Source organism: Aphelocoma coerulescens, chromosome 8 (assembly GCF_041296385.1).
Source record: "Aphelocoma coerulescens isolate FSJ_1873_10779 chromosome 8, UR_Acoe_1.0, whole genome shotgun sequence".
In the NCBI taxonomy this organism is placed as follows: Eukaryota; Metazoa; Chordata; class Aves; order Passeriformes; family Corvidae; genus Aphelocoma; species Aphelocoma coerulescens.
In genome coordinates, this window is record NC_091022.1 from 7,813,059 (window position 1) to 7,839,358 (window position 26,300).

General features: G+C 41.3%; 1 protein-coding gene across 17 annotated transcripts in view; it reads left to right on the forward strand.

Annotated features, from left to right (window-relative positions):
* Positions 1-26,300, forward strand: part of PRRC2C (proline rich coiled-coil 2C) — a 70,338-nt gene that overhangs the window by 39,348 nt on the left and 4,690 nt on the right. For 6 of the 17 annotated variants that reach the window (XM_069023582.1, XM_069023581.1, XM_069023592.1 and 3 more), the window contains 15 exons: positions 233-318; positions 1,245-1,433; positions 4,008-4,259; positions 9,259-9,348; positions 11,051-11,152; positions 15,158-15,365; positions 16,221-16,424; positions 17,091-17,212; positions 17,721-17,857; positions 19,776-20,010; positions 20,403-20,525; positions 22,047-22,265; positions 23,051-23,125; positions 24,357-24,460; positions 25,675-25,801. In XM_069023582.1, the coding sequence (XP_068879683.1) occupies positions 233-318; positions 1,245-1,433; positions 4,008-4,259; positions 9,259-9,348; positions 11,051-11,152; positions 15,158-15,365; positions 16,221-16,424; positions 17,091-17,212; positions 17,721-17,857; positions 19,776-20,010; positions 20,403-20,525; positions 22,047-22,265; positions 23,051-23,125; positions 24,357-24,460; positions 25,675-25,801 (2,273 nt within the window). The remainder of the gene's footprint in view (positions 1-232; positions 319-1,244; positions 1,434-4,007; positions 4,260-9,258; positions 9,349-11,050; positions 11,153-15,157; positions 15,366-16,220; positions 16,425-17,090; positions 17,213-17,720; positions 17,858-19,775; positions 20,011-20,402; positions 20,526-22,046; positions 22,266-23,050; positions 23,126-24,356; positions 24,461-25,674; positions 25,802-26,300) is intronic. The other 11 variants (XM_069023586.1, XM_069023589.1, XM_069023590.1 and 8 more) reach the window with 8 other exon arrangements.

Below are 26,300 nucleotides of genomic sequence, written 5' to 3' on the forward strand. Positions count from 1 at the left end.
CTGTCACTCCCTTGAGGAGTCTGTTTTGTCAGACTTGGTCATTCTTCCAGACATGATAATTGCCTCACTTGAAAGCAGCTGAATAGGTAGCATATTTTTAACTGCTGAATAGGTTAATTAAAGCTTAATTAATCAAGACATCTGTAATTTAATTCTCACTCAGTCAATACATTGATTTGAATGCCTCTAGCAACATAGAGGAGTTTTTTAACTCTCTTTTCTTCATTGTTAGTGGGACCCATTAGCCCACCTCAGCCACCTTCAGTCAGTGCCTGGAACAAGCCTCTGACATCTTTTGGTTCAGCTACATCTCCAGAGGTAAGAATGAAGGGAGGAAGAGTAGCTGTGTGTGAAGTTTACCCAAATTATATCTCATTTGGGTTGGGTACAGATTATCCATTTATCCAGGCGTGCAGATACTTAAGCTAATATGTGTAAAATTCCATGAAGTCGGGAGATAGTACAGAAACATGGGATACAGCCTGGTGATTTTATAATTGCAGCATGAAAAACCTGTTCTCTTGATAATAACTCAGCCATTCACAGATTTCATTGATAGCTGCTATTCACTGCATTTTTAAAGGAAAAATATTGCCCAGTTTGCCTGTTTATGTAAGGTTCAGTGATACAGACAGAAACAGGATGTCTCCAAGGAACTAAAGGGTTTTTAATTCCTTAAATTGGAGATACAAAAAGCAGTCAGTGCTTTATAACTGTATTATCTGTAGATATTCCCGTGGAGTTTGCATAGGCCTAAATTTTACATTTGAAGTGCTGTGGTTTTACTTTCTTGGTACTTTTTTGGTCTTAATTCTTTTAAACTGCAAGAATGTGAGACAGCAGTCATTGGAGACTATTTTAACTGCATAAGAGATCTGGAAATATTTTTATATTTCTTACTGTTCCTCTTGAATTGAACGTTGTTTTGAACTTTCCAGAGAATGTTGTGAACCTGAATCTGAATTACACTTATTCCTCTTGATCTTGATGATGTTTACATATTTCTTCACTGCTTTTTTCTTGAGCTCGTTTAACAACAGAAACTTGAGGAGGAGGAAATGTACATTCAGATATTGTTTTTTCTTGCAAATCTGTTGCAGTCACAAATGGTACTTCTGGCAGAAGATAAAAGTACCTTTCTAGTGGTTTTCAGCTGAGCCTATTTTGTGCTCTTTTCTGAACCATTGTCATTGTACTGGTACAGAAATTTTTCAGAATGGATTAAATGTTTGCCTTTTAACTAGGGGACAAAGCCTGGACAAGAAAGTGGAGTCGATCTTGGTATAGAAACTATTCAGTTTGGAGCCCCAGCTTCCAGTGGCAGTGACAATGAAGTTGGCCCTGTGCTTTCTGAGAAGTCCACTGACAAATTACCAGAACCCAAAGAGCAGAGACAGAAACAGCCTCGGGCTGGACCCATCAAAGCACAGAAGGTAAAAGGTTATAATTTCAGTACAAACTTGTAAACTTAAGGAAATTCAGGCAAAAAAAGGTTACAAATAGCAGAATAGAATACTCATTGAGTTAGGACTAGACCCATAAAAATTGCATTCCCTTTTTATATTTCCTTAAACAATCTACAAGGTGGTTCTTGCAGAGCAGATGTGCAGTGTAATTAAACAGCATCCTAGCCCAGCGGAGGCTGCACATTGGTTCTGTGTTTGGAGCCAGGGATAGGAGTCCGGATTTGTGATAGCTTTGTTGGGAAACTGTGGATGTGGTGGAGTGCTTTGTTTTTATTCTGTACTTTGGGTTTTCTGTTTTTCTCTTGAGCTTGCTTCACTCAGGCCTTGAGAGCTGTTTGGAAGCAGCATTCCAGTGCTGCCCTGGCTGTGTCTCCAGGTGCAGTGGTTCCTCCAGCCACTGTGCCTGCCTTACCCCCTCTAAGTGATGAATGGTGTCCTGCTTAGTTTTGTAGCCAGGTTATCAACTGATAAATACATGAAGTTGCAGAAAAATAAGTGTTTTGAGGAGAGGGAGGAGTGTTAGAGACATTGGTTTGAGGTCTCCAATTTGAATGCATAGATGTCTGAATAATTAATTTTTTTACAGCTAATTCTAAATAGGTAATCAGACTTATATCAGTTTTAAAAATAAGTGTGTTGCTCACCTTCCAGAGATTTTTTGTTATTTCCACCTCCAGTTCACACTAAACTGTGTATCACTAGCACTCAGCACCAGCTTCTGATTCTCAGAAAGAGAAGGTTACAGCAGATAAACTTGTCTGGTGACTTAGAGCATCAGCTATTCCAGTCCCTCTTGATGTCTGAGATTTGGCAGCAGTCCTGATGTAATTAAAGCCCTTTTGTCTTTCTAGAAGACTGGGTGTTTCTTTGTATTGGTTGTTTTGGTTTTGGTTGTTTGTTGGGTTTTTTCCCCCCCTCCAAAAAAAGAGCTGAAATCTTAAAAGTGCAGCCACACACAGAATGAGTGTAGCTTTTATTGTATGAGACACTGAGTAGATATGTTTCAGTTCATGGCTTTCATTGCAGAATATAAAACCTGTACAGCAGAGAAATATGCAGAAACTGAAACAGAAGAATCTGCTGGTGAATTGCAGTAACCCATGTCTCAGATACACTGCAGCATGCCTAAAACTGCCCGCATAAAATCACTTACATATACTGAACTCCAAAGTTAAATATACATAGAGAGTCTACTTGACACTGTAGAAAGTTCCTTTTTTCTGCTTGTTTATAGCTATCAAGACTCCTGCAGATTTTGTTGAAAGACACATATGTGACTAAATAGTAAATGCATTGGAGGGTAACATTTTTTTACACTCCTTTGAGGGGGCTGTAAATCCTTTTAACTGTCTTGATGACAAAAAAAAATTCCAACAAACAAACGATCCTTACACACCCACCCACCCCTGTGGTGATGTTTGCTCTGAAGTCTAAATACAAGCTTATGTTAAGGATTGGAGGTTGGTATTGTTGAATTATTATGGGCAACATAAGAGGACCATACTTGAAATAAAGCAATTTACCTTTCCAAGTGGGACCTTAAAGTGTCTAGAGGAATTTCAGCCTCTGTAAACTATTAGGGAAAATATTATTTGGTGTGAGGTGGGCCTGATGTTCCTGATTGCAGCATTTCAGAGCTCAGGCATTTGTTTCTACTTTTTTCTTCCTTCCCTCTGAAAGCCAGTCTGCTGGCCTCCTGAGGGTACCAAATGCCTTTGGGAAACTCCACCCTCCCCAAAACCATCATATTGTAGAGTCTTCATCTACTCCTGAAATAGCTGGTTGGTATTGAGAAAGACAATTACCAGCAACTTCTGTCTTTCCACTCTCAAAACTTAAGGAATAGGATTTTAAGCACTGCTTTGAAGGGATTTTTGTGCTGCCTCAGTAGTGGAGTGGGCTGAGAGTCTCAGCCAGAAAGGACATGGCTGTTGAAACAGCAGAGCATTCAGGTTCCCTAGGGCCCTTCATTCTGCTGTAATTCAGCTGCACAAAAGGAAACTGCTGAATTGCAGCAGTGATCCCAGCCATGGTGTCTGCAATATAAGGCAACACTTGTGCGTAGGTGTTCTATTTTTTCTGGATCCTTAGTGATCAGTTTCCAGGGAAAAATGATGCCAACATCCGTCTGTCAAGATAACTTCAAATGAAGGTAGAGTCTTCTGTTTTAGTTTCCTGGGGCCCTGTAAAATCTTGATTCTCTGAAAATTAAAATAACCTGTAGGTATACAAAGTCTTGTGATTTCTGTATTTTTTTCTGCTTTTCTTGTAAGGACAGTAAAAATGACATTATTTTGTATTTTATTTGAATTCTACCACTTCACATATTTCTTGAAAACAATGGTTTAGGTTCCTAATGTTCAAAATCAATGCGTTTCATGTACCTATCACTAACGTAGTCTCAAATTCTTTACCTGATAGAAAATGCTTACCCTTGGAAAACTTTGTTATGTTGAAACAATGACTTTTAGCATGTTAAAGTGTTCTTGTTGGATATGACATAGAGGGGAAGGCATGACTGACAAGTTAACACTAACTTAGCTTCCAGACTTGAGTCCAGTAGAAAACAAAGAGTATAAACCTGGTCCTATTGGGAAAGAGCGTTCTTTAAAGAACAGGAAGGTGAAGGATGCACAGCAGGGAGAGCCTGAGGGACAGGAGAAGCCATCTCCCACCTCTGTGAGAAGCCCAGAACCTGTCACTACAAAGGAGACCAAAGCAGCGAGTGAACTGAGCACGGAGATAGGAACGATGATATCTGTGTCTGCTCCAGAGTTTGGAACAAACACAAAGGTAAGAAAAATAATAACAGATTTCTGAGCACTAATTGTAAAATGCAATTACAGTGAGGTAATTGACACTTAGTTGCTTGCTGGTGGTGCTTGGACATGGTGCAGAGCCGACTGAGTAGCAGATAGGAAACATTGGTACTGCGTGAGTTAAACAGTTCTGCAGAAGTGCTAAAGAGTTGCACTGTTTGTCACACCCCCAAGCACAGATCACCTTGGAAGTCTGTTCTGCTGAATATGAAAACTCAGTATTGAGCACTGCTGTGGAGAGTGGCACTGGAGCCTGGTGTAGGCAGAGTCTGTAAACTCAGATCAGTGTGCTGTATGCAAGATGACTTCCAGCAGAGAGGTGAAGTTGGGTGCATGATTGCTGGTTGAGTGTATGGATGACCTGAAGCTGTGAATTAAGTGCTGTTTTGTGAAAAAAGAAAATCTCTAAACTAGGAATGTGCTAAAACTTTGGATAAGGCTTGTTCTATTTCCCTAAATGGTCATGTATATCCTCTTGGCTTGGATATTGTCTAGCTATTCCTTGCAGAACTCCTTCACAAAATTTAGGACTCCTGATAGCTGGATGAGTCCCCTGACTTCTTAATCCCGCTTAGCAGCGGGATGGTGACCTGGTGTTGGGATTCATTGTTCTGCAGCTCATTTCTTAGCTGTGGCTGAAAAACATGTCCAGAGGCATCTCCTTTCTGCCTGTGTGGGGACTGCCCTCAGTCCAGCAATGCTGTGTCTTGAGCAAGAACTCTGGTTGTCATCTCTCAAATGTAAAGAAGCCATGCAGTTTGAATAGCTACTACTTAATAGTTACACCTGCTTTGGTAAAGGAAAAATGCTTCTTGTAGGTTTGAAAAGCAGTTTTCTAAGACTCAAGTTGGTTGCCTGCTGTCTCAGCCATCCTGGTCTTAAGCAGAAGTCTTCTGATGCCATTTAGGAAAACTGATCCTCTTTAAGAGTTACATTAATAGTTGAAGAATATGAAATGTGGATCACTCGCAATTGATCTTTGTCACCCACAGCTAGGAAGAAAAAGCCCAAAACAAAGGACAGCTTTGGCAGCTTTTTGCCAAGGTGCCATGCCAGCAGAACTGTCTCAGTGAAGTGTTGCTGCAGAGTGTGGGAGGATATTTGTGTCCAACATGGAAGCTGCAGGCTTGGTTTCTGAGTGGAATGGCAAATACTTAAGAAAACTCAGTGCAGGAATTTCTCATCCCTCCTGACATTTTCCATCTTGTGGGTAGATGTGAGTGGTTTATGTTCATACCAGAAATTGATAAAGTGTCCTTGTATGAGAACCAGAAGTGTAGAGCAGTAAACACCAGCTTGCTCAGATATTTGGTGAGAAGGCTGTTTGTCTGTATCCTGTGCTTTCCCACGGTCCTACAAACTCCTGTGACAAGAGCTCAAAATAGGAGAGGCTTCTTCTAAGCCACAAACAGAATATGAAGCATAGCTTTGATTACTGCAGGCTGGCTCAGTGTAGTCAAGTAGCTCTGCTAAAATCAGCAGATTTTCCTCTCTGCAATTGTATTTTTGAAGTATGAGTTTTTCAAAAGGGCAGTCTGGACTTTGTGCTGGTCTAGGCTTAGTTTAACATGGTTGCCAAGGTTCTTTGAATTACCACAGTATTAAAGCACCAAGATTCTGTCTTCTGGAAGGAAGACCAGAGTGGAAAGAAGCTTTCCATTTTGTGCTGCATATGAAAATTCCCAATAATTTCCTCATTGAGTGATTGCTTAAAGAAGTCTTTAATAAAAGGCCTAAATGTTCCTGTCTTAACAGCCCCAGGTTTGCTTTTAAATTCCTTTGTTATGAATAGTTTCTGAGGCACTAGTAAGTTGTTTCTTTCTAGGAAAGAAGTGGTCATATTTTACATCTCTGGGAGTTAAACCAACAACCTGCAAATTTATTGGATAAGATAAGCTTCATCTAGATTTTGCAGGAATAAACCTGCAATAAACATTGCTACTTTTTAAAAAGGCTTTTAAAAGGGGTTCAAATACTGCTCCAGCCTTGGGAGTTCTTGTCCTGACGGATATTGCAATTGCTTTTTCTTGTCTTGGTACTCATTCATGAGGGAAGAGGTGTTGACATCTTTAACCCGTTGTTTCAATGTCAAATGTTGAAGTTTTGGCAAACCTAAATGGCTTTTCTTTTGAAAACATCCCTCTCAGAGATAACTGCTCAGCTTCCAGGAAGGCACACTTGTGGTGTATTTGATTATTTAAATGCCTGTAAAAGCCAGCTGTCCTCATTCAGCAGCTTTGTAAGAGTACCCCATCTATTCCAAAACAAACATCATGATAAGAGCATGTGCGTTTAATCATACAAGACTGCTTAGAAACTGTATAAATATAAATTAACTCATACAGTGAGATGTTTAAGTTTACTACATAAGTATGATGCTCAGAAGCCATTGCATCTTGGATTTTGCAGTATTTTTGTAGTGAAGGCAATCTGATGTGTAAGTTTCTGAATTGGGTAAAACATCTTACCCCTTGCCTTTCCCACCCTTCCATTTGAACCTCTCAAATCCCAGGAAGATCAATACCTGGTTATGGACACCAGTGAAGTATTTGTGCAGGTAGTAACAGCTGTGTCTTACAGATCATGTTTAAAAGGACACAGGCTATTTTTCAGAAAATTGTGAGTATCTTTCAGTCTCTAATTTGAGTGATTTATGTAAATCAGGAACAAATCAAATAGCTAATTCATCCCATGAAAAGTACCCTGATCCTTTACAGCAAGGACAGCTCTGAGGTCTGCCTTGTCCTTTGTTCATCAAGTCACTTGAGATTTTGTGATCTCTTCTTTTTGAGCAAAGGAGGTAGTTACAAGAAGACTGCCAGTTCTTTTTCTTCAGGTATAAACAATTTGTAGAGAACTCCAAAAAAAGCATAAACATGAGCTTTTTGCTCTAGCTGTTACTAGTTCATAATAAAGTAATCAGTTGGTTTCTTCAGTCAGTTGTACAAGAGAATCACTTTAACTGAATTGCAAAAACTGATGCTGATAAGCCATATCTAACAGAATCCTGGACTTAATGTGCCAGGAAATGAAGGAGGGAGATTAACCTACAGTTTATGGGATGGTGTTCATGTGGTTACAGCATTGTCTTGTCTGCATACTCAGCATGTAAACCACCCTTGTGCTTCAGCATTGCACATACACTTCTAAGGGCACCAGAGCTGATACAATGGTTTGGTTTAATTGTAGTGAAAATTTTTTGAAATTTTTTTTGCTGCGAGTGTGCAAAGTGAGAAAGTTAGCAGTAGTCTTGATCTGTCTTGTTTCATACGGAATTTAATTGCTGAAACACTGTAAAAATTGCATCCAGACCTCAAAGGAATTTTAATAAAAAAGCTTCCTCTTTCTTATGCAGTAATGCATCCTAAAAAAATACAGAGCCATTTAATCACTTCATTAGAAGGCCTTTGTGATTAAAGCAGCCTTGTGTGCTTGCCTTGTTTTACCCAGATTAAGTCTGCCTGTTGGAATCCAGTGCAGATGTGCAACTTGCAGTTTGATGGTTGGGACTCAGGGAAGCACCATATATCTTGTATTTCACCAGTTTAACAAGTAAAGGAAATAATTGGAGAAAAGAGTTCTCTCTTTTCTTCATAAGTTATAAAAATTAATCACTGTGCACGTTGTCCTCTCTCACCCCATTACGGTTTAGCTTGTTCTAGTCTTCTACCAAAATGAGCTCATCCTTTTAAGGAGGATTCTTTGTCATTTGTCAGTTAGTATCTCAGTGCTTTAATTGCTTTTTTAGAGATACTGCCACAGGCCTGAGGAATAAAATGAGTATGCACTTATTTAATAGCTTATCATCATACTGGTTGTATGGTTTGTGCCTTCAAAATCATTATGGGTTCGCAAGTCCAGACACTCAGTAACAGTTCTGCTGCTGATTTGTCCTTCAGTTCCTTTGTGGTGTTAGGTTCTATAAAGATGATAGAGCCTTTCCTGGACTTCAGACATATAAAACTTTGGAGCTGGCAGTGCTGGCTACAGAGCGGCTCTTGGCTGTTTCAGGGTCACACCATTTCTCCAGCAAAGTCTCTGGGTCAGGTTCTGGTAACACCCTTCTGCCTGCCCATAATGTGCTCAGTAGATAACCAGTGATGAGAACTAAAAAGCAGCACTGAACAGGCCTCACAGAAGTGCCAGAGCCCTCTTTGTTCACTGTAGGATGTTCTCTGTGGGCTGGCAGTGTTCAGGGAGCCAGTTTGCTCACATCATTTGTATCTACAACTGCAGCAGTCACTGCCTACAGCCAGGGCTGTGAAAGTGGACCTTGTTTGCTGAGCACATTAAGGTCCACTTAACTGTGACAAATTAGCTTCAAGGAAAGCCTCTGGGTAGACTGGAAACCTCACTCCTTTTCTTCCTTGAAGTCATTACCCAGTGCAGAAATCAGGAGGTAGCCTGCAGCATCCAGAGAATCTGAGTCTTGTGACTTTCAGAGACAAAACTTACAGGAAAGAAAATAGTTTTGCAAATTGTAACCATCCTTTTGTGTTCTTTTTAATCTGGAGGGCCTTTCTTGTCATAGTAAGCAATTTCTGTATTTAAAGCTACAGAAAGCTTTCAGCCAAGATATTTTACTTCTTAAGTAGGCTGAAAGTGTCTTCAGGTGGCTAAAGCATCTTGGGTGACAAATGATAATTGGTTGCACCACCACAGTCCAGTTTTACAGTGCCTAGGCAGTACATTGCTTTCTATGTTCTTGCCTTACAGACTGTATTTTGACTTTTCTGCAGATGTACACTGTGAGGTCACGAGGCAAATTGTAATCTTCTAAGGATCCTCCTGACCTCAGTAGCAATTCAGCAATAAGGATTGCTAGACATGACTTGTAAGAAAAAAAATGGTGTGACATTCTAATCTTCTGTTGCTTGGTGAACTCCTCCTATAGAAAGGCTGACATCTGTCCAAGAAATTGAAATTGAATTTAGGTAAGGGAGATAATTTAATGGAATTGTTTTTCTTCACAGGAGTCTGTAACAGACTACACTACACCTTCTTCTCATCCTAACACAGTGGCTACTAGCAGTACAAAAATGGAGGAGACTTTGGTGACGAACGTAAGTCTATTGCAGTGATCATCTTGACTTTGAAGACAAGAAAGTATTTTCACACTTCTTTAAAGCACCAAATAGTGCCTTCAGTGAACAAGTCCACAGGGTTCCTTTCATGTGAACTGGCTGGGCTTTTTCCAGTAATCTTACTCTGAAGGACATTTGGTTTGATTAGTATCTGCTCTGGAATTCTTCAGGTATTTTCTTGTCTTTTGAACAATCACAGTGAGCTAAAGAGCACAGAAAGTGGAGATGTTTAGAGGGACAATACTAAAAAACAGCAAAGATAGGCACAATGAGGGAGTGTGTTCTTGGCAGCAGTTGGGACTTGAGCCTGGTACCAGTAGCAAAGCTCTGTAGGCTGAGTTTGAAGAAAGGCTCTTACAAACAAAGGAGTTTTGAACTGTAGCCTGAAATCACAGCAACTGTGTGTAAAGGGAATAGCTGAATGGTTGTGAAAGCAGACAACAGGCTTCCAGGTGTTCAGTTGCTATGGAGCTGGGATTTTGGCAGCCCTCAAAGCCAGTGCAGTGATCCTGACTTGTGAGCGTGGCATAGTGATTGAGAGAACCAGCTGGGTTGTGTCTTGTAGAAAAATCAAGTCTTGAGTGTGTTGGGGCATCAGGGAGCTTGGATCTTGTGATTCTTGTTGTGTGGGTAACAGAATTAGCTCAGGGTTGAGTCACTTGTTGATGGGAGAAGGAAGAATCATACAGTAGGATCTCTGGTTTTTTATGAAGATGTCTTGTGAATTTCATCTAAAAATGCTTTTCAGCTTACTGCAGCGTCATTTTGAAGCAGTACTGATTGAACTTCTTACTCTTCTGCTGGCTTTTCTGGTAGTGTTGTGGTTTTTGCTTTGGTGGTTAGTGTCGAAGACGGAATTCTTTTGTGTTAATGATGTCCAGTCCTTGTGGATGTTGGAGTTGAATTTCTAACACAGGAATTAGGGGTTCCTGGCCACAAAGGATCTGTGCCATCCCCTGCTTCAAAGCTTCAGTATCTGTCTTTTGGATTAGCCCTATCTCATCCAGTGAAAGTCCATTAGCTGTGCTATGAGTAGAGAAAGGAATGGTTAGGAGTAATAGACTGGCCACTGCAGTATTTTTGATTCATTTCCTTTAAAACTTCTAGGAAATCCATTGGAGTTTTCATAGGCAAAGATAGCAATAGCATTATATCAGGTTTATTTCCCCAAGTATCACATCTTTCATCTTTTGAAAGAGAAAATAACTGAATTCAATTATTGGATGGCAAATCTGTTGTCGTTTGTTTCATGGTCCTGTGATTTTGCAGGTCTATAAAAGCTTCCTCTTTTCAGAAACTGCATCTCAGAACTCAAGGTCATGAAGCCCCATGTACTGTATTGGTACAAAAAGGGACAGACTTGGCTTGGGAAGAATTTTTGCATATCAGTAAACTGAAATGGTACTTAAAATTAAATCCCCAAACAGACAATTGGTGTATGCAGAGGACATGGACACCTTAAAGCCTTAATCTTCAGCCTCTTAGAGAGATAAGAAGCATCTTGGCACCTGCTGAGTGGCCTTTCCTTGCCTACCAGATTTTCACCTTATTTTATCAGTCTCCCTGCCAAATGCTCAAGCCTTGAAGAAATTGTAGCTCACTTGATAAAGCTTGAGCTTTGCTTTCTGGGGCTTTTCTAGTAGACGTAGTTAGAATGTGATATGTGTTGCCTGCCTTTCAGGTGCCCCTGCCCCACACCCTTCCCCTCCCTAGGAGGGAGACTTTACAACAGAGCTCCAGCCTAACTCCAGTTTCTCCCGCTACCGTCGACCTCACCCTCAAGGTATGTACCACATCCCTCTAAGGGTCGTTTTCTTGCATGCAGGGGAAAAAAGTTATTGGAGAACTTGCTGGTGAACCTTTTTTTAGAGCCTTCCTTTGTTTCCTCTGCTGAACTGCTTTTGCATATAAATGGATGGCTGAAACACGAGGCTATCGAAGGATGCATTTAAACCATAAATTTCTAACCCAGTTTTGCATTAACACTTGGCATCTCAAACAATCTTGGCTCCCACTGCCCTGAAAAACCAAGATCCTAGAGTTTTAGCATTGGACCATGGTGCTCATGGCAAACCGTCAGAATCTGACTGAGATTTTTTTGAGTGTTGAGCTTAAAATAAGTTGCCTGGTTTAGTGTAAAGACTTTAAGGATTTGCTTGATAAGCCAAGCTTGATTTCTTCTTAGATGTAAGACTTTGGTGCAGTGATAGTGTGGTCTTGAGTTGGATGGCTGAAGTTCCAGTTAGTGACATGTAGATGGTGTGTTGGTGTCTCTGAAGGGCAGTTAGATTGGCGAGTCAGAACGTGTTTTGTCGTATTATAAATGTTCTGTTGTTTCCTGCTCTCCAGTGCAGAGCAAGTGTGTAGAATATTTTGAGTGGTGTTTTCCCATTTTGTTGGATTTTGTACTGTGTGCATTGTATAACTCACTAACACAGAGTTGGCCTCTAGCTTTGCTACTGAATTTTTAGAAGTTGTTGGGTTTTTTTTTTCTTATTTTGGTGTCTTAGATCTGCTTTGTTACTGTGACTGCAGGTGACTGAGCCAGTAGAAGTATTGTTGCCGCTTTTGGTATTGAGGAATAGTGACGTTTGACCTTGGTTTCTTTAAATTTTTAGAAGAAATGAAACTTGAGATTGGATGCAGAACTAATGCTTTGGAGGAACTTGCTTGTCAATCCCAGTGAGACTTGTCTCACTGGCATGGTTTGACAGCTGCTTGCTTGTGTTCTCTACAGATGAGAAATACTCATGTTCTCTTGTTGAATCTTTGCTTTTCTTCTGTTAACACTTCATTTCTTAAAAAAAGTATAACATCTCTTTAAAACAACAGACCTGCAGAAATGGGGATAGCACTGGAGGGACAAGCAGTTTAAAAAAAACCTGGTTTTCTGTTACATTCTTGTGTAATAAGTTATCCTAATGTGACTTTCTGGCGTCTGAAAGTGTTGTTTTGAAATAGTCTCTGACTGTTTTGCAGCTGGAGATTGCATCCCGTGTCATACAGGTAGGGGTGTTACTGGCAAAGCATGGGACACTGCCCAGTTACAGAGCAAGCTGTGGTGTCTGTCATTCATCGTGCAGTTTCTTTTCCTGCTCTTGTAGTGTCAATGATTTCTCAGTGGATGATAGATTTTGGATGTGTGGTAACAAAATAGGTCAAAGATCCATGTTTTGAGGCTGCTTTGAAGAGCCTTTTGACCAAAATCTGAGTGGAAAGCTGTTTGGAAGCAGCTTTGTCCCTTATGTCTTTATTCCAGGCACTGGAGCTCTACCTCCTTTTCACAAATGCTGAAGGCAACAGTCTTGTTCTGGAGCACACTCTGAGACTGTCACTTTCACAGCAGGCCTCTGGTCCAGACACAGCTCTGCTCTTTGTCATCCTCTTCAGGAGAATCCTTGCTTCTTTCAAAAGATAACTTTCGGAGCAGGAGAGAGGAAAGCATTTCCTTAATTTTCTTAAAAGAACAAGATGTCCAGGTTCTGCCTCCATAAAGGATTAATCCTTGCACCTCCTTTTTCCTCCATCCCCTGTCACAGAAAGCTGTCTGTGAAGAGACTTGTGGGGAACTTAGCCACAACTGTTCCCACTACTTGGCATCATTCTTTGGTGGAGGTATAAGGGGCTCATATGGGAAGCCTTGTTGAGATCTCATTTCCTTGGAGTAGGAGTCTTTGCTAAAGACACCTTTACTAAGGCATCCTCTTCAGGACTTGGCTCGTAGGCCTGTTGGTAGGTAAGGAGCTGAGCAGAAGGAAGTACAAAGCAGTCTCAAACTGAGCTGCTTTGGCCTTCTTCATGTCTAAGGTTTCATCTAAAATTTTTTCTTGGCATCTGGTCCAGAATCTGACGCGTTTGGACTTTCTTTTTCTAACCATTTAGACTTTGGTGTATTTAAAGAAAGGAATATTGGGGTTTGTCTCCAGTGGAGGTTTTGGGTAATACGTACAGGACTGTTATTCCAATGTGAAGGCCCAATGGATCAATGATGAAGAGAAGCCTCAAGCAGCCACGATCTCCTCCTTGTGCCCTCCTTTCCCCCTAAGTGAGCAGTGAAACTACAACAGTGTCCACAGTCTCATTTATTTTAGAGCCTCTTATTCCTCCATATCTTGTCTGTAGATGGTGCTGCACAGGCATTCCTAGAGTACCAATCTCTCTTGCATCTTTTTTTCCAGCTTATCAAAGTTAGAGGTTGTTAAGCTCTCTAAAAGCAAAGCTGTTAGATAACTTCAGGACTCTATTACATGCCCTATATGTGACAAAATGCAGTATGTAGCTTTTGCTATCAGTGGTTTCTCCAGGACATCCAGTGAACATAGTAGAACATTCTACACCTTCTCTGTTCTGACAATCACAGGTACTTACTCGCTTTCTCTTAATGCCAGTGCAATACACCTAAACAAAATCATTTCCAGCATGTTAGTGACTAATAAAGTTTGCCTTGTCTGTAAGAATCAGGACCAATTTGGAAGAAAATGTTGTGGAGAGGAAACAGAGAATGATTGCTGGGGAAGATGATCTCAAAAATGAAAATAGGTGACTTGCCCCCAAAGGATTTAATGTGTAACTAAGTTCCCCTCCTCCCCCTTTATTGTCTTAGGAAATCCAGAACTCCGTTTTCCACATGGGTGTGTATTGATCACCTGTGACCCACTTCTTTTGATATTGCTCTGCTTTTTTATCACTCCTGAAGCATCTAGGCAACCTAAGCCATGTTTAGTCTGTCCAGACTGCCTAACTCATGTAAAGCAGGGTAGGTTGACAAGTGTGGCTTTGAGAGACTTCAGGTCCCAGTTAGGGCGGCTCTCTTGATGCAGGCAGTGAGGGCAGACTGTGGTGAGTATATATTTGCCCCTTAATATCCACCACTAAAGACAGCACCTGGCCTCGAGGAACTTAGAGTGAGCAATTTCAGCTCTGCTAGCAAAACTTGTGTTTCCATTGGAGACAGCTGAAGGTTGTGCTGAAGTTCATGGACCATGTCTGAGCTTTTAAATTAGTGAGTGCAGACTGAGCATTAATATTTCCTGTTCAGTGGACCCTCAGAAGTGTCTCAGTTTAGATTTCGCATTGCCTGTCTAATGTAGCAATAATTGGATTTTATTGGCTGCAGTAAAATGATGTCGTTTCCACTTCTGGTGGAAGACAACTGTGTCTATAATATTTAAAGTTTCATCTCCCTTGCTGTGCAAGACATACGCTCATAATTATTATAGAAATAGAGGAGCGTGAAGCACTTCTAGCTTTAACATAAAGCAGCGCACACATGTCAGCTTGTGGTTGCTTTTTGAGCAGCCGTTGCTTTGGAAATCTAAACTTGACTGCTGTCAAGTTGACTGAAGTGTGAAGTAGATATGTTTGTTGGTCACTCATAGTGTATGATTTACCAAGAAAGCAAGGGGCTGCTTCATTTAAACAGCCCGAGTAACTTGGAAGTAAAGGACTTGGTAGAAATATGTAGAGGGGGGTTTTACCTTTCTTTTGCTCACTGTGTCTTTGCTCTTCATGTCAAACAAAACCAAGCCAAATTAATGTGAGTAAATTCTCTTTTGAGCATTGGATGCTAAGATGATGAACTGTGCACGTGTGCAGTTGGAACAGATGACCAGCTCCAACTTCAGGCTGTATGCTTTTTGCATGAACAGAGTTGCACGATTACAGTGACTTCAAAAAGAGGCTCGCATGAAGCCCAGATTGCCTTTTGACTAAAAAGAACTGTTAAAAGAGGAAGGATGACTGGTTGAAACTTCCTAATAGATGAGGAAATATCTTTTCTTTTAAATAGATGGAGTCTGCACGCAAAGCATGGGAGAATTCCCCAAATATGGGGGAGAAGAGTTCGCCGGTCACCTCGGCAGCGTCTCCCATTGCTGGTGGCAGCAGCAGCAGCAGCAGCAACACTGGGCCAAGCAGTGGCACTTACAGCTCTTTCTCAAGTGCATCAATGCCTCCTATTCCTGTGGCCTCAGTTACCCCCACAACTTCCCTCTCAGGTACCACATGTCAAAGCTGTAGTGTCCCATTGTGTTGTTCCTTGCTTATATTTTTCAAGGGATTGGATTCCCTTTGGAATTGTTTAGTGCAAAGCTAACAAAAGGTTTATACTAGAAATAGAATGTCAGATCTGAACAGCAACTTCCCAAATAATCTGTTAACTGACTTCACCTGTTTCACTTCAGTCAGCTGAAAATAGTCCTAAGATGTCTCTCTGCCTAAGCCACTTATATGGACTTGAAAGAGAAGGTAAACTTCTCTTGTCCACCTTATTGGTTTCATTTTGTTCAGCCAAATGGAGGCAAGCACGTAGATTTTGGAGCAGAGGATAGTTCTGATGTCTAGCTAATTGCAGTCTTACGTCCAGTTGTGCTCTTGCTTTTTAAGTTAAAGCTTCAAGAACTCATACCTCAACCTATTTGCAAAAGGCAGAGCAAATGTCCAGCTGCTCTTTGCAAATAGTGCCGGTTGCCACCTTGGTTCTTCGCAGCAAACAAAAGGTGCTGTATCTGGTTACGTCTTCGTGCCTTGGAATATTAAAATATATCTCCATGAGAGGCACAACCACTCTGTCTTGCAATGTGTTGTTGCATAACTAACCAAGCTGCCTCGTTCACTACTTCTGTGTGCTCCTCTGCCTGAAAAGGGAGATGTATCAGGGTTGCAGCACTTCCCATAGTGAACTCAACAGAATTGTCCCCATGTTTTCTTGTATTGGTGGAAACAGCTGCATTAGGTTTCAGAGTTCTTTACCAGTTGTGGCTGTGCTTACAGAGCTGTCCCAAAACTTTGACCTCTGAATGATGAGAATGAAATGTCTTTGATTGATGCATCCCTTGCTTCTCTCCTCCTAGGAGCTGGAACATACACAACCTCTTCACTGAGTACAAAGACTGCAAGCACCTCAGACCCTCCTAATATCTGTAAAGTGAAACCCCAACAGTTGCAGACAAGCAGCCTGGCTTCTGCCAGCCACTTTTCCCAGCTGAGCTGCATGCCATCCCTCATTGCCCAGCAGCAGCAAAGTCCCCAGGTCTATGTGTCTCAGTCTGCAGCAGGTAATGGTGTTTGTGGCTGAGAAGCCACACATCTGCTTTTTTTGAATTTTGAAGCTGGAAGGTTGAATTTGGTTCTGGTTTTTCTCTGCAGTAAAGATGGAATGATAAAGAGTGTTCTGTAAGCAAATACTAATTGTCTTACTCTAAATCTGCAGTGTTTTAGCAGGGAGTACAAAGGTGTGTTAGTTTGTTGAGGAAAGTAAGTTTGAGTCTCAAATTCCGTTGCAGAATTGTGAACTGCTGTTTAAGACCAGGAATGATTTAGTCTTAATTTCTTTCTTAAAATGCTTCAGTATTTGAGAGTTGAGACATTTTCTTCTTCAAGGAAAATCCTACATCTAGTTAATAATCTAGTTAAATTACATGACAGTATAAAAGTCTTACCCTTCACCCACATGCCTTTTTTGGCAAGAATATGTTGTTAATCCCTCCAAAATTGTGTGGGGTTAATGATACCTGTGCAAGACTGGTAGATTCTGGGGGTGAATTGGAAAAGATACCAAAGCTGGTGAGGCACCCAGCTCTCCAGTGCTGTTCATTCTCCCAGGCTCTATGTCAGCTGTTACAGTGGGAAGTACTGACAGTAGCTGCATCTCTAACTTGATAAAAATCTTTCTAGCAGGGAGATGTTGGGAATCATGTACTAATTGTATTGCTCTTCCTGAGGTACTACAGCTCAAATCCCAGCATTTTATATGGATACAAGTCATCTGTTCAATACCCAGCATGCGCGTTTGGCACCACCTTCTCTGGCCCAGCAGCAAGGCTTTCAGCCAGGCCTTTCTCAGGTATTTGGGGATTCCTCATTCTCTTTTTTTCCCCTCACTATCCATATTGCCTTTAAAGTTTTACTAATGATCTGATGGGGGCAGGGGAGAGTGAGATTAAAGACTGCAAAAAATGAGGTTATGGCTGCCCTTGCTGTTCCGTTCCGGTGCACGCAGGCAGTGTTTGATTATTTGTCATGAAAGCTGAGAGAATAAGCTTCCACTCACAAATACATATGAAAGTTCATATTCCTGGGAGGTGTTTCTGTGGCCATGTTTGTGTAGGCTTACTCAACTTTTGTAGTACAAAATGATATGCAATCTCATGCAGTTGTTGTTATGTATGCAGATCTGAATATTTCACTCCGTTTCTGCTGGTTATTTGTGAGAAGAAGTATGAGATTCAACTAGAAAGTAATTTTCTTAAGGGGAGCAATACTAGCTCTGCATGCAGCCTTGGGATTTGACATATTGTGGCACATGTTTAACTGTAAGTTTTCTAACTTAATGTTTTTTCAATTTTATGCAGCCTGCTTCAGTTCAGCAGATCCCCATCCCCATCTATGCACCTCTGCAAGGACAGCATCAAGCTCAGCTGAGTTTAGGAGCAGCACCAGCTGTTTCACAAGCCCAAGAGTTATTTAATTCCTCCTTACAACCTTACAGGTAGGTAGCATATGCAGATTTCTTTGGGGTTTTAGTGTCAGAATTATTGAACATTGTTCCCTGCAGACTTGTGTTCTGTGCTCCATAGCTGCCTAATCTTTCTGTCTTCCCCGAAATCTCTTTTGTCTGAGAACTGTGTGTGCAGATTGTCTGCCTTGTAGAGAGTAGTTGTGAAATTGTGGGTTCAAAAATTATGCATGATAGTTGTATCTTTAGGAACTCAGGCTAAAGAGCTGAAAACATCAGTCATACTAAGAGAACAAAAAATGTCTGTCCCTTTAGTTCAGCAATCAAACCAACGCTGAAGTCTTGAAACACTTTGAAGTTCCAGTTTGAACTCATAGGTGGTAAAAACTTTGTTTCAGATGTGCGAGGGGCAGCAGGGTATGCTTTGGAATGTTTTCTGTTTCCTACAAAAGATAACACTAAGACCAGTATCTCTCAAATGGCACTGATAGCCAGACAAACTTCCCCTGTAAGCCTTTCCAAAGCTTCCTTGCACTTCCTATCAAAATTGGTTCACAGCAGTATAATTCTGACAAATGTTGTTAGTTCCACTTTGAGAAAGCTTCTTTGGAAATTCAATTAGGGTTTTGCATGGGCTGTAGTTAACCTTGCTTGTTACCATGTAGAAGGCTAAGGCCGCAGAAGGTTTAATTAACTAATAATTTGTATCCTGACTTTGTGCTTGGCTGAGTTTGTGGGACCAGATATTGCTTATCCTGCTACAGCTGACAAAAGCTGTTGCAAACGGTTGGCTAACTGCAGAAACATAATCAGGCTGGCATGTGGTCCAGATTAAATAAATCTGATCACTCACAAACATGGCATTAATGGAGTTCTAACAGTATGAGTACTTCTCCCACATACTAAATGTGCACAGGAGGATAAGCTTGGAGATGTACAAGTTGTTGGTTTAAAACAATACAACCAAAAGTTAGAAGTGAACTTAGAGAAAATTTGTGAAAAATATTTTGGCTCAATTGAAGACAATCCTCTGCATACAGTCTGGGAAAAGTTTTTTCCAGTGCTCAGAGTATGACTGTAAGAGTGTTTTGCAGTGAAGGAAGGGTGCAGAACAAAGCTCACCCAGGTGTGGTCACAAGCAAACCCCACCACACCAGTAGATTAACAGGACCAGTGGTGTGCTCAGACATATCCAGCACAGAGTAAAGTGTGTTTTCACATCAAAAACACTCATCCTCTGATCTCAAAAGCATTGAGAAGGGCATTTATTTAAAAACCTCTTGATTCTTCAGTCTGAAGGTGGCTACTCACAGAGTTCTTAATGAGAATGTTTGGATAAATACTTCAGACCAAACCTGTTTGTGGTGCTTTGCTGTACTAGCTTTGGTCTTCTTTAAACAAACTGCAACTTCCCTATGCTGGTGACAAAAGAATTGAATATCTAGTCAAAATTAAAGGGTGTGAGGTCTTTTGAAACCAAAACATTAATTTGGAAGCTACTATTGTCAACATACAGTGATTTAAGCTGTAAGTATTAGAAGCTGTACTGTGGAGTCAAGAGAACAAAGCAGTTCATTCAGTGACTAAGTGGGGCTACTCACATGTGCTTTCCTATCTACCTTGTAGCACAGGAACTAAGAACTGGCAGCTTTTCTATGTTGCAGTTAAGTTACCCAAGAACTATTTCAGCATGAACATCAAAATAGGTAACTGTGATCTAAGATTTTAGTAAAAAGCCTCAACGTTTCTTCCAGTGGCTTTAGTAGCAGCTATTATTTTGTTATGTGCAGAGTAAGTTGGAAAAAAATATAACTTTTTCAGGTGAAAATTTGTTCAATAGAGCTAAGTATCCTAATTCTGCTTAAAGAATATAAGCCGTGGTCTTCATTTTTGGTGGCTCATTGTTGAGCTCTGTCAGAATTTTTATGAAGGACACTTCAATCTTTTGCAGATCCCAGCAAGCTTTTATGCAGAGTGGTTTGTCTCAGCCATCACCAGTGGTTCTGTCTGGCACAGCCTTACACAACTTCCCAGCAGTGCAACACCAAGAGCTGGCTAAGGCACAGTCCAGCCTGGCATTCCAACAGACTTCCAATACTCAGCCTATTCCTATCTTATACGAGCATCAGCTTGGGCAGGCTTCAGGACTGGGAGGCTCTCAGCTGATTGATACACACATTCTGCAGGTAGGAAGTGCTCCAAATGCAAAACTTCTGCAGTGGACTGATAGAGGAAATCAAGTCTTGCTCAACTTGGGTGGCAGGAAACTTAAGACACTTGGAAGAGAATGTCCTTCTAATTTAATAAGTGTACATTAGCATAATCTCTGAATTGAGGCATGTTCCCCAAATTACAGGGCTCCTTGTGCTCTATCATTAATTAGAGCTTCAGGTTTAGTTTTTGTTAATGATGGTAAAGGGCTGTTCCACCACCTGTGAATGAGAGCTTTATCACAGAGTGAAACCTTCAGGTTTGTCAGCTTCCCATGCTGTGGTTTCTCCTGCACTGGCTAGTGCACCACAGAACTGAACTGTTCTCTAAATGCTCTTAATGGGATGGTGTCTCTTGCTCTTCCTAGGCCAGAGCTACGCTCACTCAGGCTTCAAATCTCTACTCTGGACAAGTTCAGCAGCCTGGCCAGAGCAATTTCTACAACACTGCACAGTCTCCCAGTGCTCTCCAGCAGGTAAACTATGGCATGGTAAATTTCCTACATTGTATTCTTTCTAAGAGCATGTTGTGGTTGATGATGTCTGTGGGGTGGGAATAGAGGGGAGGGCTGAGACAACCTTTAGTTCTTCGAAAATAAAAATTGACTATTAATAGTGAAGGAGGGCTACGGCAGCAGCACTAAACAAACTGCATGGCTGAGAAGTTAGGTGACGTGACGTTCATGTTGGTCATTTGTCCCTGGCATTCTTCTCTTGAATAGTTCATTTGTCAGTGATGGGCAAAGATTTAATTGACACAGTGCTGTTGCTCATTGATTGAGGTACATGATGCCTTTATGGAAGCAGATACTGGGAGTGGTGGAGAGAGAGGGGGGAAAACTCCAGGTGCTTAGTGAAGCCTGATTGTTGACACCAGTTCTCAATGAGCTGGGACCCAGGAGTGCTCCATGTGCCAGTGATAGCCAGTACATAGAAAATAACTGGGAAGTCAGATAGGTGATCATGCAGGACAGCCAGGTCAGTAAAATACCTCTACTGATTTGAAGGGTTTTTAATTCTTTTGTGAAAGAACTGCTAAATTGCTCTGTGCAAGCATTCTGTCATATTTACGGGATACTGTCTAGTGGTTTCCATCTTCTGGTTTGGCTTTTTTATTGAAATGGCTTCAAAAAAAAGCTTGTGATGGATTGATTTATTATAATAGCCTACCTCATATGCAGGAAAATGCCAAGACAGAAATCTAGAAGAAAGATTGGACGTTGTCTGTTGGAAATCTAGCACAGAGTTTTAAGGACCTTTTAGAAGAGCTGGCGCTTTTAATGTGTTCAGTTCTGGCTGTCTCTATAATTTTAATCTCTTACCCTTCATAGCAGAATCCAAGTAAGCCTTTAGCATTTGGAATCTCGTATCATTCTCCTAGTCACACTCAGAATATAATTTTGCAGGTAGTAGATTGTCAGACCAAGACATGCAGTAACTCCTGCCAGTGAGGTCACTGCTGTGGTATTCCATGTTTATCACTACCACTCTGGTGTTTTCAGCCCACAGCACTCATGGTAAACGCAAGCAAGGAACAGGCTGTGTATTTTTGGCATTGTTTTTAAGCTCAAACTGATGGTTGTTGGAACTCCTGGAAAGTAGAACCTAATTTTCATCCCAGTGTCTTTTGATGACTAAAATTATTGGAAGTGAACAAATAATCCAGTCTGGTCCTGTGCTGTCCGCCTACCCCCAAAATGGTTATTTTCTTCTACTTTTGTTTTCTGAGTTGAATTAACCTTCACCTGTCACACAGTGAAATCACATTAATGATGTCAGAGATAGGAGATCTCACACAACTTTGTTTCTGCAAAGCACAGGCCCAAATGCCATTAGACCTGATTATAAGGGCAAACCGAGCAATAAATTCACTTATTTGCTTGCAGCTCTCTGATTAAATAAATAACTCATTAAGCCATTTGCCTGGAATAAAGCTGAAATAGAGCTTGTAATGAAAGGTACATAATGGCCTTTGTGTCTCTGTTACTGGTGATGTTGTACTCTGTCTCCAGGTGACGGTACCTTTGCCAGGATCCCAGATTTCTTTGCCCAACTTTGGATCCACAGCACAGCCACTGATTGCCCTACCCCAGTCCTTACAACCACCACTACAGCACACCCCACCACAAGCTCAGGCTCAAAACCTGAGCAGACCTGCACAAGTGACCCAGCCTTTCAGAGGATTGATCCCAGCAGGAACTCAGCACAGCATGATTGCTGCAACTGGAAAGGTAACAACATTGCCACATCTACAGGACAGAAATTAATTTGAAGCACAGCTGTTTGCTGGTTTATATAACCAGCACAGCAACTCACGTTGACTTCTTGCATCTCAAAAATCTGCCCTAGCTTTAAAAGATAAAAAAGCCAGTCAAGGTTAGTGTGTTAGTGACTGGGTCTGTGCATTTAGCTGAGGTTTAGTAGCTAATTTGGTGCTGGTCCATTTGCACTGCAGGAATATCTGGTTTGATAGTGACATCATGGACTAGTAGGGGATTTCATATAGAAGCCATATGTAAAATAGTACTGAGCTGTTGTTAGAGCAGCAGGGGACCAGCATGACTCTGTCAGGGCTGGTGGCAGATTTCTGGGCCTGCTTGTGTTTGTTACTTTGCTTCTGGACTCAAACCCAGAGCAAGTTGTTTGGGTTCAAGGGTTTCCAGTGCAACAAAGGGGAGTTTTAGGGGCTTCAGTGGACTCTGTATCAGCCATGACCTTAAGCCAGAATTAAACTCTACTATTATTGCTGGGGGTCTGCCTTTCTGAATAGCACAGAATGGTGCATATTAAGAATGTAGCATTGTATGCAATACAGGATCTTTCTGTAATGAAAAAAGAAAAGGCTGGTCCTGCAGCTCAGGAAAACTGAGTGACAGGTCCAGTAAGGAAATAACACTAAAACAGTGCAAGAAACTAGGGGGGAATTCTCTCCTCTCCTTTATGTGAAGCTGCTAAGGTAATTGCTAATAAGGGGATGTGTGGAGCTGGCTTCCAATCACAAGGTCTCTTGTCTTAGATGGAATCCCAGCTTTACAGGCACCGGGGATTTTCGGATAGTGTGCAGCACTCGGCAGTTGCAGTCCGCTTCCAGGTGAGCAGTGGGTGATACCCCTGGACATGGACACAGCTCAGCTGACTGGCAGGAACAGCAAGGTCTTCCCACCTCAGGGACTGATCTACCTCTGCAGCTGCACCTGAAATCCCTGCACCTTCTGGCCTAGATTTTAGGGTGCTTTTGAATATAAAATCACCCCTCAGTCCCAGTGATTTACAGCTGTGATAAGAAAAATCTTGGCTGTTAATTCCATGTCTTGGGCAGTAATGGGAGTCAGAATTTCAGACCACCTCGATGAAGTTTACATCTCCACATCCCCAGAGTGTGTATGGTGATCTTAGCACCATGCAATTTTCCAGCTTCATGGGATCTGGCCAAATCTTTTCAGCCTTGTAGTTGTTATGAGCCCACTTTGCAAGCAGCAGCATGTTTCTTGCTGCAGTTGTCAGTGGAAAATGATCACTCATTTCAACAAAAAATAAGGGAAGAGCTGCAGTGGGATGGTGGCCTTAGATGACTTTCCTGCCCTGCTCTAAGATTCCCATCGTGTTGCTGCTAAAGAAAGTCAACTGAAAACAGCCTCTCATTTTTAACTGATTTATTGTTACTGTTAAGCTTCATGGCCATGTGTGGAAATACACTGTTCCAAAAACTAATTTATTCTGTTGAGTGTATCTGCAAAACAGCATTCAGGAGTCATTGCTCCAGTTAGTCTGGAGGCTGTTTTGCATGAATGACAGCTCCATTTTTGCTGTGCTTTGGGCTTGTTTATTTTTATAGACCTAGACTATTTTATGGTATTCTTTTTCTCAGCATTTTTCAGGATGCTGAGATATTTCTGAATATATGAATATTCAGAATATCATCTGAATATATGAATATATTCATAAAATGTATGAAAATATTTCTAAATATTTTCATGTGGTACCTGAGATGGGAGTCTTGGATAAGGAGATTTCAACTCCAAAACGTACCTTTTTTCTTTTTTTTAGGGCCAGATAGATGAAATGACTCTCAAACCCCCTGTCATTATGCAGGAGGACCAAGTTAGAAACCCAATACCATTGGTGCAAGTGCCAGATAGGGCAGGAAAATTGTACACAGAGGTGCTTGTGGTGCTGGGCCTGTCCTAATTATAAGAGGCTGTTCTGCAGTCAGGCTTTCATCTCCACTTAAGTGACCTCTTTTCATTGAGGTAAGCTAACAGCTGCTTAGCAAAAGTAATTTTTTTAATTAGAATTAACGTGTCAATTGTTGTGTTTTTCAGATATCAGAAATGGACCTGAAGGCCTTTGGAGGTGGCATTGATGTTAAACCTGGAACACCACCAGTTACTGGCAGAAGTACTACCCCAACCTCCAGTCCCTTCCGGTAAACCTCCCTTAAGTTCAAAATTCCTTAAAACCAGGGCTAGAAAATGTACCTAGTCATGCATGAGCCACCTATTCTGGAAGGTATGAGGTGAGAGGCCACTGATACAAGATACAGTGCTTCATCTGAGCTTATGAGCAGCATTCCAGTAGGTCATCACATCTGCTGTTGTTAAACAGAAGTAAATAGCTCTGAAATAAAATGTGAAAAATATTTTTTTGGGTAAATAATACTAAACAAGTCATGTGAAATGACCTGGGGTTGTACCAGTAAGGCACAGAAGTGGCAGGGAAGATGTACTTTGGGATAAAACTCTTAAGACAGTTTATCTGAATTGTGTAGAAACGCAAGTAGAAACACTTAAAGGCTTAAACAGCAGTTGTGGCAACAGTTCTGTTAGAGGAGTGTGTGTTGTTGCAAGGTCTGTAAGCTGCTCCCAAGTGAAATTAGTAAACAAAACAGACTCTTTGAAGCTGAGAAAATACTGGTGTGTGGAGCTTAGCTGGTATCCCTGCCACTGGTGCCCCTCTCCTCATTTTGCCTGGAGTGTATCAGCCACACCCTCTGAACAAGAACTCTCTGCAAGTCCAGCTTCGTTTCCTAAAGAAGGCTGTTCACTCTTTTCTCTTTGAGGCCTGTTTGCTGCCCTTCCCCCAGATAATCAGTCAAGCTTCATGTAATTAGTGGTGATTCAACACATTGGAAGTTTTAATGGAGGGTCATGTTCTTAGCCATATAAAACAGTGAATTCTAGAAAACCATTCAAGTGCATTTTGAAACATCTGACAACAGGTCAGAGTAGAAGCAGCTGCATGTTCACTGCCTGTTGTGACAAGCTCTGAACCTTCCATGATAAAGAGAGACTGTAAAGGAGCAGGACTGAACATAAGATAGCAGGGATGGGAAGTGGAATACACATCTAACATCAGTGTTTCTGTCATGAGTACTTGGGGGAAGGGTTCTTTGATACAGACATACCCTGGAATCTCTTCATAGCCTAAATATTTCTGATAATGCTTTCTCTTTGAATTCTGAAGTTCTGAGGTTTTTTTTGTAGATAGAAGAAGCTTCTATATAGAAAAAGTTTCACAGCAGCTTTTCCAGGAGATTTATTCTTCCCCCCTCCAATGCTGAATTTCTAGTTAAGTTGTAAAAGGGCAGAAACATCCTCTGAATGAAAGCAGTTTGATTTTAACTGGAGTTCTTTCCTCTAGGGCCAGTTCTACAAGTCCTAACAATCAATCCAATAAAATGAACAGCATTGTCTACCAGAAGCAGTTCCAGTCAGCAGCTGCAGCTGTGAGAATGACACAGCCCTTTCCTGCACAATTTGCACCACAGGTAGGTGATTGGTGGCTTCCTACAAAACAGATTTTTTCGTCTGTATGACCTGGTGGCTCTGACTCAACTGTGTTTCCTCAGGCTTTATTATGGGGAGATACAAAATGGAATCCTTAAAATCAAATGGCGTAAGAAACCCGATTTCAAGGTCAAAGCAAAAAATTACCTCTCTGATCTTGCTTGCAAGTGGTGCTGATTTTGTGGTGTTCTGTTTTGAGTTCTGTGCACGCTGAGGGATTTAATAAGAGTTGTGAATGATGTAGAACAGACAGCATTCTGGCTTCCCCAGGCAGCTGTAATGCACCTTGTCCTGCAAAAACAGGTCATTTGCTTGGGGAATGGGAGAAGCTTCGTGTCTCACAAGGGTCCCAGTGCATATTTTACATATGTAAAGACAAAGCAGATTTGCAGCTCTGAAGTATCAAAGGAGCAGTTCAGGTTGGAAAGAATCTGTGAGGTCACACAGTCCATACAAGGCAGGGCCAATGGCAGAGTGTTT